This window comes from Cervus canadensis, chromosome 25, assembly GCF_019320065.1.
Source record: "Cervus canadensis isolate Bull #8, Minnesota chromosome 25, ASM1932006v1, whole genome shotgun sequence".
Classification (NCBI taxonomy): domain Eukaryota; kingdom Metazoa; phylum Chordata; class Mammalia; order Artiodactyla; family Cervidae; genus Cervus; species Cervus canadensis.
In genome coordinates this window covers 14486094-14502829 of record NC_057410.1, presented here as the reverse complement: position 1 = coordinate 14502829, position 16736 = coordinate 14486094, and the positions used below count along the sequence as shown (strand labels likewise).

The 16736-nt window shown below is 36.2% G+C and overlaps 1 protein-coding gene across 1 annotated transcript in view; it reads left to right on the top strand.

Annotated features, from left to right (window-relative positions):
• The window catches only part of CPNE8 (copine 8), a 260545-nt gene that overhangs the window by 222751 nt on the left and 21058 nt on the right, over positions 1-16736 (top strand). The window contains exon 16 of the mRNA XM_043446546.1: positions 2237-2364. Coding sequence (XP_043302481.1) covers positions 2237-2364 — 128 coding nt within the window. The remainder of the gene's footprint in view (positions 1-2236; positions 2365-16736) is intronic.

Here is a 16736-nt window from a genome sequence, read left to right as displayed (position 1 = left end):
GGTTTCCTGGTGGCTCAGATGGTAAAAAATGTGCCTGCAATGCAGGAAACCTGTGTTCAGCCCCACAGGTTTGGAAAGATGCTTTTGAGAAGGAAATGGCAACCCACTCCAGCATTCTTGCCTGGAGAATTTCATGGACAGAAGCTACAGTCCATGAGGTCGCAAAGAGTCAGACATGACTGAGCAGCTAACACTTTCACACTTTTATTATTCAGATAAAAAATATACATGCTCATTATGTTTAAGCATAGTGATTATGTTTAGTTGGGCTTCCTTGATAGCTCAGTTGGTAAAGAATCCTCCTGCAATGTGGGAGACCTGGGTTCAATACCTGGATTGAAAAGATCCCCTTAGAGAAGGAAAAGGTTATCCACATCAGTATTCTGGCCTAGAGAATTCCATGGACTGTATATTCCATAGGGTCGCAAAGAGTCAGACATGACTGAGTGACTTTCACTTACATGCTTAAGCATGGTTACTGTCTCTAGTGTTTTAAAATCATAACTACAATTTTTTTTTATATTACCCCCCTTCCAGAGGTGGAGCCTAATTCCTCCTCTGTTGAATGTAGGCTACACTTAGTGACTCATTTCTAAAAAGTAGATGAAACTAAAAGTAATGCTCTGCAACTTATAAGATTAGTTTTGGGGCTTACTGGAGCTTCCTCCTTGTTCTCATTTTGGAGAAGTTAGCCACCATGTTGTTGGAATACTCAAGCAGCCCTATGCAAAGTTCCTTTAGCTCATTGCCAGCAAACCATACAGGTGAGCCTTCTTAGAGGCAGATTATCCAACTCTGGTCATGCTTTCAAATGACTGCAGCCAAGGTTAGCTTCTTGACTGTAAGCTCTTCAGAGATCCAGAGTAAAAATCACCTGGCTAAAAAATATATGGGATAATAAATGCCTGCTGTTTTAAGCCACTGCCTTTTGGAATGGTTTGCTAAATAGCAGTAGATAACAGAGCCTTATTTGTGGAATCTGGACTCAGAATTAAACCTTAATAACAGAGCATTCAGAGTATGAGAAAGCTGGACTAAGCCTCCAGTTGCCCTTCTAGATTCTATCTGCCCATTAAGAACTCCTGTGCTGTTCTGTCACGTCAGTCATGTCCGACTCTTTGCAACCCCATGGACTGTAACCTGCCAGGATCCTCTGTCTATGGGATTCTTCAGGCAAGAATACTGGAGTGGGTTGCCATGCCCTCCTCCAGGGGATCTTCTGGACCCAGAGATCAACCCGCGTCTCTTACATCTCCTGCACTGCAGAAGGATTCTTTACCTCTGACCACCTAGGAAGCCCAAGAACTCCTGTGGCAAGCTCCAATTCCATTGAACAATATGAACAAGTTTCTCTAATTCCTCTCACTTTACCTTGTCTAGATGCTACTCACACCAAATTACATTCCCTTTGATCCCTTCTTTATTTGGGGTTATCAATTTTGTCCTGAAAATGTGAAAGTGGCAGATATTTTACGTTTTTACTTCCATAATGCGAAGAGCTGACTCACTGGAAAAAACCCTGATGCTGGGAAAGATTGAAGGCGGGAGGAGAAGGGGACAACAGAGGATGAGATGGTTGGATGGCATCACTGACTCGATGGACATGGGTTTGGGTAGACTCCGGGAGTTGGTGATGGACAGGGAGGCCTGGCCGTGCTGCGGTTCATGGGGTCGCAAAGAGTTGGACATGACTGAGAGACTGAACTGAACTGAACTTCCATAAAGTAAAACTATTTGAATTGATAATATTTTTCCTGATTTTGATACACATCACTTCAGAAACCTTGGAAAATATAGAATAATCTAAACAATGAAATAAAAATTGACAATTATGTAACAACTCAGAGGTAGTCACTCTACTAATATTTTGTTTCCTTCTTTTCAGATTTTTATATGTTCATCTCTATATGTTCATAGATCTGTGTATAAGACAGTATTAATCATAAAATGTGATATTCAACTTCTCAAGATTATTTAGAATTTTCTTCTGCCTGTTAGTTGAAAAGTATCCATTTTTAATTATTGCACATTACTGCATATCACAATCTATTTAATATTATATATTATAATCTATTGTTGATTACTCAATTTATTATTATTATTTGCTATTATAAATATATAACTGAGTTTTCTTTAACAAAACCTTTATGGGTATCAACATGTATTGTTCTCTTTTTTTAGTTTATTTTTATAGACATTATTCATTCTTTGCTGTGTTTGCTGTAACTTTCTACAGAATGGGAACCCCCAAAACCCCTACTGTGCCGGCATTGATGGTGTCATGGAAGCTTATTATAGGAGTCTGAAATCTGTGCAACTGTATGGGCCAACCAATTTTGCTCCTGTAATTAATCATGTAGCAAGGTAAGTGGGAGTAAATAATTTGTTTATTTTAGTGTGCTGGACCAGAATGAAATCATAATTTTATTGTTGGCATGGCTCCACAAATGAAAGTTGTTTTCTAATAATTTACCTCCAAGAAAGTGAAGGAAAAGATATACAGTAAAAAGAATCTCCATTGAGCTCTCATGATACTTCAATAAGAACTTTATATCAAAATATCAAATGAAAACTATACACTGGCTTATGTTAGGACCTATATTTGTTCAACCAAGGAAAAAAAATTTATTTTAATAAGCATCCATGAGAGCAATATCGATCAGAATCTCAATTGTGAAATCACTGATATCTAAGATTATATTCCATAGCAACTTAGAAGTAATAAGAGATTGAATTCTATGAAGACAACTAAAGTGCTCGCTTCAGCAGCATATATGCTATGAAGACAACTAAAGCCTTTCAGTGATATATAGGACACACTATTTTAACCTCCCTGATATTAATATATAGTATATGATATTGAGATTAGAATATAATTTCTTATGATTCCAAATACATGTTCTGAAAATTTTTAATATAAAATTTTATATACATTTGCTTAGTATTTTTACTAATGCATTAGTAAAGTAGACACTACTTTTAAATCCCTAAAAAATTTTTACTGACACAGTTTTAAATCCTATGAAACCCTGCCTAATTTTTAGGTAATCAAAAAGGAACAACTCTCATGGCTTTCCCAATATGTAACCAAAACTAAAAAAGTACTGCAATTGAATTACTGAAGTTCTCTATTTGAAGATTCTGATACTTTACCAGCTCCCTATTAGATATGATCAGGCTTCCCTAATGGTTCAGTGGTAAAAGACTCTGCCTGCCAATGCAGGAGATGCAGTTTCAACACCTGCATCAGTATAATCCCCTAGAGGAGGAAATGGCAACCCACTCCAGTATTCTTGACTGAGAATCCCTTGGACAGAGGAGTCTTGGTGGGGTACAGTCCATAGGTTTGCAGAGTCAGACATGACTGAGCACACACGAGTGCATTAGACATGATCAGCAACTTAAATATGTTCTACTTTTCATTACCTGAGACATAGACAAGGTAATACAATATCCCTGCACCCAGGGCTGAACCCAGTGGACGCTCCTGTGGAATTCCATCTCAGGTTTACACTGATACATTGACATTTTTTCTGAGTGTGACCCTTTAGATCAGGTTTTTCAAGCATTTTCAGCTACAATTTGTATTCTTATCAATTTTATGAGCTTTCCTGGTCGTTCAGTGGTAAAGAATCTGCCTGCCAATGCAAGAGATGTGGGCTTGATCCCTGGGTCAGGAAGATCCCCTGGAGAAGGAAGTAGCAACTCACTATGGTATTCTTGCCTGAGAAATCCCATCGACAGAGGAGCGAGGCAGGCTTACAGTCCATGGAGTCACAAAAAGTCCGACATGACTTAGCAACTGAACAACAACAATGAACTTTATATCTCAACTCTGGGCATACATAATTAAAATAAAACAATATGAAATAATACTTATTCTTAGCTCATATTTTCTTTTTTTATTACTATGATTTCCTATTCTTTTATATTACTTTTTTAATGCAGATCTTGACCTGCAAAACTGATTTCAAAATTCACTGAGTATTTACTTGTAATTTGAAAAATACTTCCTAGCTCATTGTGTTAGCATAGATAAGTTATATTATCTATACTTTCTTTTCCTAAATCTTTGATAGCTATCAAATAAAGCGGATTGAAAAATTATATTAATGCAAGATAAATTATAGTTGATTCTCACTCTCTTATACACTACCATACCCATCATTCTTTTATGAAAAGATAAGAAAAATGATATAACCTCTTTTGTGTGAACTCATGCTATTTATTATAAATTGCATTTGTAATAACTTATTATCAGTGTTTACCAATTAATTTCATAGATTTTGTGCTGGTATATCTTTACTGTAAAACTTAAACTTTAGATATAAAATTCCTAGGTGCATTTTTATATACCACCTAAAACTAAATGATGTAATATTGCCATTTTTTCATATTTTGTCCAGCATTTAAAAAATTCTCAAACTATAGAGGTAGTTGCCACTTAATACTTTAAGAATCTTTGAAAATAATCTGGGATCTAATAATTATTTATTCTTATTTTTATTAATAATAAAATAAGAAATATAAAAAGATATGACTTCTGGGGAATCATCTTTTCCTTACAATGCAATTTGAAATTGCATGTATCTATCTCTTGAAGTGAAGTGAAGTGGCTCAGTCGTGTCTGACTCTTTGCGACCCCGTGGACTGTCACCTACCAGGCTCCTCCATCCATGGAATTTTCCAGGCAAGCATACTGCAGTGGGTTACCATTTCCTTCTCCAGGGGATCTTCCCAACCCAGGGATCAAACCCAGGTCTCCTGCATTGCAGGCAAACACTTTACCATCTGAGCCACCAAGGAAGCTATCTCTTACTATCAATCTATCTAAGAAATACCTTTCTCCTGTTTTTCTTATCTTTGAGAGTTGTGTTTAATTTTATTTTTAATCTTTTATTAAGACAGACAATTTCTGTCCTAGCAAATTATCATCTAGAAAATTTGTCAACTAAAAGACAAACTACTTTCAAGAATAAATCACTTTAGAACAAACAGTTCAAGACAACTGTCTGTTTCTAAATTAGGAGATGGTGCCATTATGCCCATGTATATGGCCTTTATCTATTTAAAGCTCCTTGTGCTTTAAATTTTGTCACTCTCACATACAGTCCAAAGATGCTTCAACATGTACTCAACAGGTATCTAGAACTCTGGATATTTGTCTATAAAAATTATTTTTGTAAAGTCAAAAATAAATATATACCCATATTTTTTCTATTTCCTTGAATTTTCCTCTTAAAACGTATGTTTTTGATATTGGTAAAAGCTTAGTTATTTGTTGTAGTTTTCTATAAATATTAAGAATGCTTATTGTTATTCTTTTTAAGAATAATCATTTAAAGCACATGCTCATTTAACTAGTATCTATATGATAAGACTTTTGAAATAATATTAAGATTACTGATATTTTGAAATAGTCAAGACCCAAGGCATCAACTTTACAAAATTTGAAGTCTTTATATGCTGTTCTGAGGTTTTCCAACCCTTCACTCTAATTTCCTGTCTTCCCAGTTCTCATTTCATAGAGCTGTCCAGAGAACAGCATTTCAAATGATGTAAAAATCCTGCTCAACAGCCATTCATGCCTTGTCACAAATTTAAGTTTCAGCACTCTAGTTTGGTATTCAAGAACTTCCAGTGTCCGGCTACCACCATCCATCCTATCTCAATTCCCTCCACATTCTCCAAATCACTACTTCTGGTCTGTGATGTCATTCCATGCATACTTTTATCACAGCACTGACTAATTTGATCCTGTTCCATTGTTATATGTTGTTCTTTTCCACACTGAAGAAAAGAATGTTTCACTGTTTTACTCACCTGATAATGATATTCATTGTTTTCCAGTAATTATTCATGTTTCTGATGCCTAACCAGTCACTTGTCTTGAGGCTGTTACACTTCAATTCTTAAGAAAGATATATATAAATTTCTATTAGCCATGCATGTTTTAGTCACTCAGTTGTGTCCAATTCTTTGCAACTCTTTGGACTGTAGCCCACCAGGCTCCTCTGTCCATGGAATTTTTCAGGCTCAAGAATACTGGAGTGGGTTGCCATTTTCCTCCTTCAGGGGATCTTTCCAACCCAGGGACTGAACCCTTGTCTCTACATTGCAGGCAGATTCTTTACCCACTAAGCCACTGGGAAAGCCTAACTGTTAGCTAGATTATTGTATTTTTTCTTTTCTTTTTTCGAGTGTTATTTCCAGGATCCAGATAAACAGCTAAAATTAGTTTTCACTTTTCAAGAAATAATATTTGTTTGGGAATTTTCATAACATTTTCAAATCACTCTAAAGAGTGTATTGTTTTATCTCTTTCATCCATATGATCAATAATAAAGTAATAAAATCAAAACAACCATTATTGAATTCATAATTCCTTTGAGGTAATATATTCAATGCTATAATGTGGATTATTACACTTAGGAGGTGACAATAGCATCATTATTGATATTTTACTGATGACAAGAGGGATACTTACAGTGACCATACCATCAGTGAAAATCACTCGGTTGTGTCCAACTCTTTGCAGCCCCATGGATTGCAAACCACCAGGCTTCTCTGTCCATGGGATTCCCCAGGCAAGAATACTGGGGTGGGTTGCCGTTTCCTTCTCCAGATCGAGTGGGTAGCCGTTCCCTTCTCCAGAGAATCTTCCCAACCCAGGGATTGAACCTAGGTCTCCCACATTGCAGGTGGATTCTTAACCAACTATCAGGGAAGCCCTATTTGTGGTGGAGCTAAAATTTCAAACAAAATAATCTGATTCGAATTCACTGTGTTGTATCTTGCATGCATTTTATCTCTGCTACAGAGGTAAAAACTTACAACAGAAAGTGCAACAAAGTGACCTATTATTGTGAATACTGTTGGTCTCTTCAGTACACTACCAAAAGTAGTTTGGGTAACAACTGAGAAACATAAAAATTGCTGTGTTCACTGAGGAAACCAGATCTGAAAGAGACACGTGCACCCCAATGTTCATCGCAGCACTGTTTATAATAGCCAGGACATGGAAGCAACCTAGATGCCCATCAGCAGATGAATGGATAAGGAAGCTGTGGTACATATACACCATGGAATATTACTCAGCCGTTAAAAAGAATTCATTTGAATCAGTCCTAATGAGATGGATGAAACTGGAGCCCCTTATACAGAGTGAAGTAAGCCAGAAAGATAAAGAACATTACAGCATACTAACACATATATATGGAATTTAGAGGTAACGATAACCCTATATGCAACAGAAAGAGAACCAGAAAGACTTTTGAACTTTGTGGGGGAGAATGTGAGGGTGGGATATTTCAAAAGAACAGCATGTATACCATCTATGGTGAAACAGATCACCAGCCCAGGTGGGATGCATGAGACAAGTGCTCGGGCCTGGTACACTGGGAAGACCCAGAGGAATCGGGTGGAGAGGGAGGTGGGAGGGGGGATCGGGATGGGGAATACGTGTAAATCTATGGCTGATTCATATCAATGTATGACAAAACCCACTGAAATGTTGTGAAGTAATTAGCCTCCAACTAATAAAATAAATAAATAAATAAAATAAATAAAATATTTTCCCATCCAAAAAAAAAAATTGCTGTGTTACTTTGTATTGAAATATTTAAATGTATGCCATTTTAAGAATTAATTCATAGTGTAGATCAAAATTTACTTAAAACATTTCTGAGTCAGTTTTTCTTTTCTTGTTGCCCTTTCTATTCCTACAAACTATTTAATACTGAGCTGAAAGAATATTCAAAAAATCTGAACCAACCATTTATGAACTTTTGTAAAAAATAATCCCAGAACTTGACCTGACAGAGACTCCACAGAAATGTGTTTGAATTCTGAAACCCTGGCAAAGTTGACCCCTCCCTAAAATTTGTCATAGTAATATTAAAATATAAACTATAGATTCCCTAATTTGAAAAAAAGATAGGAGAAGCAACTTTCTTTAACATCTTTAAAATATAATTTGATTCTGTAGGTCTATATATCAATGTTACCTCCTTGAAGAACAATTATGATGTTGATCAGCCTCTATTTTCTATTTAATACATTTCAGTAGTTTAATTATTTTATCATAAATAAGCATATAACACTTTTTAAAAGGCTAAGTTAAAAGAAATCTTAATACAAAATATTATTTTGTTTGAAATTTAGATTTCCCTGAAAAGTGCAAAAATATGTCAATGTACAGAGCAAATACCATAGAAATAAATGTATTAAAGGATTAATTTATGCTGCTGATGGTGACAAGACTAAAATGGATTAATAGTTCTTAGGTAAAATGTAGCTTATTTTCAAATTAGTGTACATAGCAGTAGTGAGAGCCACACAATCAACTTACTATTTTTTATGCAACATTGATTTTCCTCCAAGTTAAGACATATTGCATTAATACAGGTACATCTTTGTTATAAAGTAGACTGCAAAATTTCTACGAATTTTTAAGATAAAACAACAAACGATGCTATTTCAAGTTTTATACCTGTTTTGGACTCTATCTTTAACTGTCTTGATAGTATGACTATGTTCTTCCCTTCTCTTACATATATTTTATGTTGAATCAAAAAAAATCAAAATATAAGTGGATTAAATTCACCAATGAGAAGATATAAAGTGTGTAGGTTGGTATGATCCCCTGGAGAAGGGAATGCTACCCACTCCAGGATCCTGGCCTGGAGAATTCAGTGGACTATATAGTCCATGGGGTTGCAAAGAGTCAGACATGACTGAGCAACTTTCACTCACTTGGTTATAGCTTTTCTTCCAAGGAATAAGCTTTTAATTTCATGGCTGCAAATCACCATCTGCAGTGATTTTGGAACCCAAAAAAGTAAAGTCTCTCACTGTTTCCATTGTTTCCCCGTCTATTTGCCATGAAGTGATGGGACTGGATGCCATGATCTTCGTTTTCTGAATGTTGAGTTTTATGCCAGCTTTTTCACCTCCTCTTTCACCTTTATCAAGAGGCTCTTTAGTTCCTCTTCACTTTCTGCCACAAGGGTGGTGTTATCTGCATATGTGAGGTTATGGTATTTCTCCTGGCAATCTTGATTCCAGCTTGTGTTTTATTTAGCCTGGCATTTTGCATGACATATTAATACATGTCGATAGTTACCTTAAATGTAAATGTATTAAATGCACCAACAAAAAGACATGGACTGGCTGGGTGGATGAAAACATATGCATGTATGCACTTCAGCTTACCACATCACTCTGCTTAACCCCCTCAAATTGTATGTAATTATTTTATATTGTTAAGTTAATCATTTTCCCATTATGGTTTGCAGTTGTAATTAACTTTTCTTTTTTGTCTGGCTATTGATTGTGAAAACTGAGAAATATCTTTTACTATTGTGATTATGCAACTATTACTGACTTAATACCATTGTATCATGATTGGTCAAAAGAAAAATAATGTAACTCTATATCGCCAAAACTAGGATTTAATAGAAAAACACGTAATCACTTTAAAAAATCCAGATGCATATCAGAATTATCTTGAAATGTTTTGAAAAATGCAAATGCTCAGATATTACTTTTTTTTTCTAGAGGTCCAGATATGTTTCTAATGAGCAACTATGCTTAAAAAGAACTGGACTATATGATGATCATTTACTTTAATCTAGTTCGTTTCACTTTTTCTATTTCATATTCAGTGCTCCCATTTCATTTACTTTATGTTCTCCAATTTCTCCATCTCTTTTTTTTTAGGTTCTTTCTCAAGCCTTTATCAAGTGTAGTAGAAAAGCTTTTGTATACATATATATAAATATGTATAATATATAGATTTTAGAAAACTTATGGATTTTTGCCTAACTAAAACAATTGTGACATTTTGATTCCACTTGTTTAACTTGGCATGAATAGAATGCTAGATTTTTAAAATTCATTTATTTTTTAATTGAAGCATAATTGCTTTACAGAATTTTGTTGTTTTCTTTCAAACATCGACAAGAATCAGCCGTAGGTGCCCCCATGTCCCCTCCCTCCTGCATCTTCCTCCCACCCCCCTCCCCATCCCATCTTTCTAGATTGTTACAGAGCCCCTGATTTCGTTCCCTGAGTCATGCAGCAAATTCCCGTTGGCTATCTATTTTACATACGGTTTGTAAGTTTCCATGTTACTGTCTCCATACATCTCAACCTCTCCCTCCACCCCTCCCCCCAAGTCCGTAAGTCTGTTCTCAATGTCTGATTTTCCATTGCTGCCCTGCAAATAAATTCATCAGTACCATCTTTCTAGATCCCATATATATGTATTAGTATATGATAGTTATATGTCTCTTTCTGACTTACTTCACTCTGTATAATGGGCTCTAGGTTCATCCACCTCATTAGAACTAAATCAAATGTGTTCCTTTTTATGGATGAGTAGTATTCCATTATATATATGTACTGGGCTTCCCTGCTAGCCCAGTTGATAAATAATCTGCCTGAAGTGCAGAAGACCCAGATTCAATCCCTGGGTCGAGAAGATCCCCTGGAGAAGGAAATGGCAAACCACTCCAGAATCCTTGCCTGGAAAATCCCATGGACAGAGGAGCCTGCTGGGCTGTAGCCCATGGTGTCACAAAGAGTTGGGCACGACTGAGCAACTAACACTTTTATATATATACCACAGCCTCTTTATCCATTCATCTGTTGATGGACATCTAGGTTGCTTCCATGTTCTAGCTATTGTAAATAGTGCTGCAATAAACATTGGGGTACATGTATCTTTTTCAATTTTGGTTTCCTGAGGGTATATGTGTACGAGTGGGATTGCTGGGTCATAGGGTGATTTTATTCCTAGTTTTTTAAGGAATCTCCATACCTTCTTCCATAGTGGCTGTATCAGTTTACATTCCCACCAGCAATGCAAGAGAGTTCCCTTTTCTCCACACCCTCTCCAGCATTTATTGTCTGTAGACTTTTTGATGATGGCCATTCTAACTGGAGTGAAGTGGCATCTCATTGTAGTTTTGATTTGCATTTCTCTAATAATGAGCGATGTTGAACATCTTTTCATGCGTCTGTTAGCCATTTGCATGCCTTCTTTGGAGAAATGTCTGTTCGAGTTTTATTCATACTTTTTGATTGGGTTCTTTGCTTTTCTGGTATTGAGTTGTATGAGCTGCTTGTATATTTTGGAAATTAATTCTTTGTCAATTGTTTCCTTTGCTATTGTTTTCTCCCATTCTGAGTATTGTCTTTTCACCTTGTTTGTAGTTTCCTTTGCTGTTCAAAAGCTTTTAAGTTTAATTAGGTCCCACTTGTTTATTTTTGTTTTTATTTCCATTACTCTAGGAGGTAGATCATAAAGGATCTTGCTTTGATTTATGTCAATTGTTCTGCCAGTGTTTTCCCCTAAAAGTTTTATAGCTTCCAGTCTTACATTTAGGTCTTTAGTCCATTTTGAGTTTATCTTTGTGTATGGTGGTAAGAAGTGTTCTAATTTCATTCTTTTACATGTAGCTGTCCAGTTTTAACCTTACACATAAAACAGCTAAAAAAGAAGAAAAACCAAAACCTAAAGTTAGAAGAAGGAAAGAAATAATACAGAACCAAAATAGAGGCAGAAGAAACAACAGCAAAGATCAGTGAAACTAAAAACTAGTTCTTTGAAAAGATAAAATTTGATAAACTTCAGCCAGACTAATCAAGAAAAGAGGAAGAGAACTCAAATCAATACACTTAGAACTGAAAAAGGAGTATAACCAATACCACAGAAATACAAAGAAATCATAAGAAACTGCTAAAAGCAACTATATGCCAATAAAATGGACAACATATAAGAAATGGCCAAAGTTACAACCTTCCAAGACTAAACCAAGCAGAAACAGAAAATATAAACTTACCAGTCACAAATACTGAAAATGAAACTGTGCTTAGAAAACTTGCAACAAACACAAGTCTAGGAACAGATGGCTTCACAGTCAAATTCTATTAATATTACATATTTGGAGAAGCATTAACACCTATCCTTCTCAATCTTTTCCCAAAAAATTGCAGAGGAAGGAACACTCCTAAGTTGTATAGTCACCATCTCCCTAATACCAAAACCAGACAAAGATATTACAAAAAAGAAAATTATAGGACAGTATCACTGATGAACATAGATGCAGAAATATTCAACAAAATACTAGCAAACCAAATCCAACAATACATTAAAAGGATCATTCACCATGATCAAGTGGAATTTATCCAGAGATGCAAGAATTCTTCAATATGCACAAATCAGTGTGATACACCACATGAACAAAATGAAGAATCAAATCCATATGATCATCTCAGTAGATACTCCGAAAAAATTTAACAAAATGGCATCAGTTCTTTGGCGCTCCACCTTCCTTATGCTCCTTCTGTCACAACTGTACGTGATCACTGGGAAAACCATAGGGAACATATCTCAACATAATAAAGGCCATGTATGACAAACCCACAACAAACATCATTCTCAGCAGTGACAAATGGAAAGCATTTCCTCTAAGATCAGGAACGACAAGGATGTCCATCTCGCCACTTTTATTAAACATAGTTTTGGAAGTCCTAGCCAAGACAATCATATAAGAAAAAGAAATAAGAGAAATCCAAATTGGAAAATAAGAATTAAAACTGTCACTGTTTTCAGATGACATGATACTATACATAGAAAATTCTAAAGATGCTATCAAAAAGCTATCAAAGCTCATCAATGAATTTGGTACAGTTGCAGGATACAGAATTTATACATGGAAATGCCTTGTATTTCTATACACTAGCAATGAAAGATGGAGAAGGAAATGGCAACCCACTCCAGTATTCTTGCCTGGAGAATCCCAGGGACGGAGGAGCCTGGTGGGCTGCCGTCTATGGGGTCACACAGGGTCGGACACGACTGAAGCAATGTAGCAGCAACAGCAGCAATGAAAGATCAGAAAAAGAAATTAAGGAAGCAATCCTATTTCCCATCGCATCAAAAAGAATAAAATACCTTAGAATAAACCTACCGAAAGACCTGTGCTCAGAAAACTATAAGATACTGATGAAAGAAATTAAAAGATGACACAAACAGATGGAGAGCTATACCACGTACTTGGACTGGAAGAATCAGTGTTGTCAAAATGACTATATTACCCCAGAGTAATCTATAGATTCAATTCCTACCAAATTACCAATAGCATTTTTCACAGGATTAGAACAAAAACATTTACGATTGTTTGGGAACACAAAATATCCCTAAAAGACAAAGCAATATTGAGAAAGATGGAGCTTAAGGAATCAGGCTTCTTGACTTCAGATTAAACTGGGAAGCTACAATAATCAAGACATATGGTACTAGCACAAAAACAGAAATATAGATCAGTGAAACAGAATAGATAGTCCATAGATAAACTCATGCACCTATGGTCAACTAATCTATGACAAAGGAGGCAAGAAAATACCATGGAGAAGACAGTCTCTTCAATAAGTGGTGCTGTCCAATGGAAAACTGGACAGCTACATGCAAAACAATGAAATTAGAACATTCTCTAACACTACATGAAAAAAGAAATTCAAAATGGATTAAAGACCTAAATATAAGACTGAATATTATAAAACTCTTAGAGGAAAACATAGGCAGAACACTCTTTGACATGTTGCAGAAAGATTTTTTGATCCACCTCCCAGAGTAATGAAAATAAAAACCAAAATAAACAAATAGGACCCAATTAAACTTAAAAGTTTTTGCACAGTGAAGGAAATCTTAAACAAAATGAAAAGACAACCCCACAGAATCGATTAAATATTTGCAAAAGAAAAAACTGACCAAGGATTAATCTCCAAAATATAAACAACTCATGCAGCTCAATACAAAAAAAAAAAAAAAATTAAAAATTGAGTAAAAGATCTAAATAGATATTTCTCCAAAGAAGTCCTACAGATGACCAAAAAGCACATGAAAAGATGTTCAACATCTGTAATTATTAGATAAATGCAAGTCAAACTACAATGAGGTATCACCTCACATCAGTCAGAATGTCATCATCAAAAAAAAAAAAAAATCTACAAACAATAAATGCTAAAAGAGAGTGTGGAGAAAAGGGAACCCTCCTACCCTGTTGGTGGGAATGTAAATTGGTATAGCCACTCTGCAGAACAATATGGAGGTTCCTCAAAAAACCTGAAAATAGTCAGTTATCAGTTCTGTCACTCAACCGTTTCCAACTCTTTGTGACCCCATGGGCTGCAGCATGCCAGGCTTCCCTGTCCATCACCAATGTGATCCAGCAATCACACTCAGGAGCATATAATCCAAGAAAACTGTAGTTCAAAAAAATAAATGCATCCCAGTGTTCATTGTAGCCAGGACGTGGTAGGAACCAAAATATCCACTGATGGAGAAATGGATAAAGAAGACTTGGCACATATGTATAATGGGATATTAGTCACAAAAAAGAATGAAATAATGCCATTTGCAGCAACATGGATGGACCTAGAGACGGACACACAGAGTGAAGTAAGTCAGACAGAGAAAGACAAATATTGTATGAAATTGCTTATATGTGGAATCTAGAAATAAAAAACGGTACAAGTGGACTTATTTTAAAAAATAGAAATAGTCACAGATGTAGACGACACATTTATGTTTGTCAAGGGGGAAAGGTGAGGGAGGGATAAATTGGGATATCTGGATGAATACCCACATCCTACTATATATAAGGTAGATAACTAATAATAACCTACTGTATAGCACAGGGAACTCTACTCCATACTCTTCAATGTCTTACATGGGGAAATAATCTGCAAAATAGTGAATATATGTATAACTTGCTGTACATCTTACTGTACAACAGAAAGAAACTAATGCCAACCTTGTAAATCAACTACACTCCAGTGAAAATTAATTGTCAAAAAGTAAACAATCCCCCCCCGCCCCCCACTGAAAAGAGATCGACTAAGCCACCTAAAGTGATATTTATATTACATAATACTCAATTTTCTATTGGGCTTCCCTGGTAGCTCAGATTAAAGCATCGGCCTGCAATGCGGGAGACCTGGATTCAGTCCCTGTGTCGGGAAGATCCCCTGGAGAAGGAAATGGCAACCCACTCCAGCATTCTTGCCTGGAGAATCCCATGGATGGAGGAGCCTGGCGGGCTACAGTCCATGGGGTCGCAAAGAGTCGGAATCCATCTTGCCATTTTTAAAGCATAATTTGGTATGAAAATCATAAAAGCCATACTGTTGAACTCACAGAAGCTTTTTTCACTACCATTTATAGTTGTTATTGTTGTTCAGTCGCTAACTCATGTCCCACTTTTTGAGACCCCATAGACTGCAGGGCGCCAGGCTTCCCTATCCTTCACTATCTCCCAGAGTTTGCTCAGACTCGCCCTTTGAGTCAGTGATGCTATCCAACCATCTCATCCTTTGACCCTCCTCCTCCTGCCAGCATCACGGTGTTTTTCAGTGAGTCAGCTCTTAGCGTCGGGTGGCCAAAGGATTGGAACTTCAGCTTCAGCATCAGTCCTTCTAATAAATATTCCAAGTTGATTTCCTTTAGGATTGACTGGTTTGATTTCCTTGCAGTCCAAGGGACTCTCAAGAGTCTTATCCAGCACCACAATTCAAAACTATGAATTCTTCAGCACTTGGCCTTCTTTATGGTCCAACTCTCATATCTGTACATGATTACTGGAAAACCCACACCTTTGACTATATGGACCTTTGTTGGCAGTGATGTCTCTGCTTTTCAATATGTTGTCTGGGTTTGTGATAGCTTTTCTTCCAAGTAGTATCTTTTAATTTCATGACTGCAGTCACTGCCTGCAGTAATTTTGGAGCCCAAGAAAAGAAAATATGTCATTGTTTCCACTTTTTCCCCTTCTATTTACAATGAAGTAATGGGACCAGATGTTGTGATCTTTCTTTTTTGAATGTTGATTTTTAAGCCAGCTTTTTCACTTTCAGCTTTCACCCTCATCAAGAGTCTCTTTAATTCTTTTTCACCTTCTGCATTAGAGTGGTGTCATCTGCACATCTGAGGTTGTTGATATTTCTCCCCGCAATCTTGATTCCAGCTTATACTTCATCCAGCCCAGCATTTCTCATGATGTACTCTGCATATAAGTTAAATAAGCAGGATGACAATATACAGCTTTATTGTACTTCTTTTCTAATTTTAAATCAGTCCATTGTTCCATGTTTGGTTCTGACTGTTGCTTCTTGACCTGCACACAGGCCTCTCAGGACACAGGTAAAGTGGTCTGGTATTCTTTTCTCTTTAAGAATTTTCCACAATTTTTTGTGATCCACACAGTCGAAGGCTTTAGCACAGTCAACGAAACAGAAGCAGATGTTTTTCTGAAATTCTCTTGGTTTCTTTATGATCCAGTGGAAGTTGACAATTTGATCTCTGTTTCCTCTGCCTTTTCTAAGTCAAACTTGTATACCTGGAAGTTCTTGGTTCACATACTATTGAAGCCTGCTTGAAAGATTTTGAGCATTACCTTGCTAATATGTGAAATGAACACAGTAGTATGGTAGTTTGAACATTTTTTGTCATTGCCCTTCTTTGGAATTGGAATGAAAACTGACCTTTTCCAATCCTTTGGCCACTGCTGAGTTTTCCAATTTACTGACATATTGAGTGCAGCACTTTAACAGCATCACCTTTCAGGATTTGAAATAGTTCAGCTGGAATTCCATCATCTCCACTAGCTTTATTTGCAGTAATGCTTCCTAAGGCCCACTTGACTTCACACTTCAGGATGTCTGACTCTAGG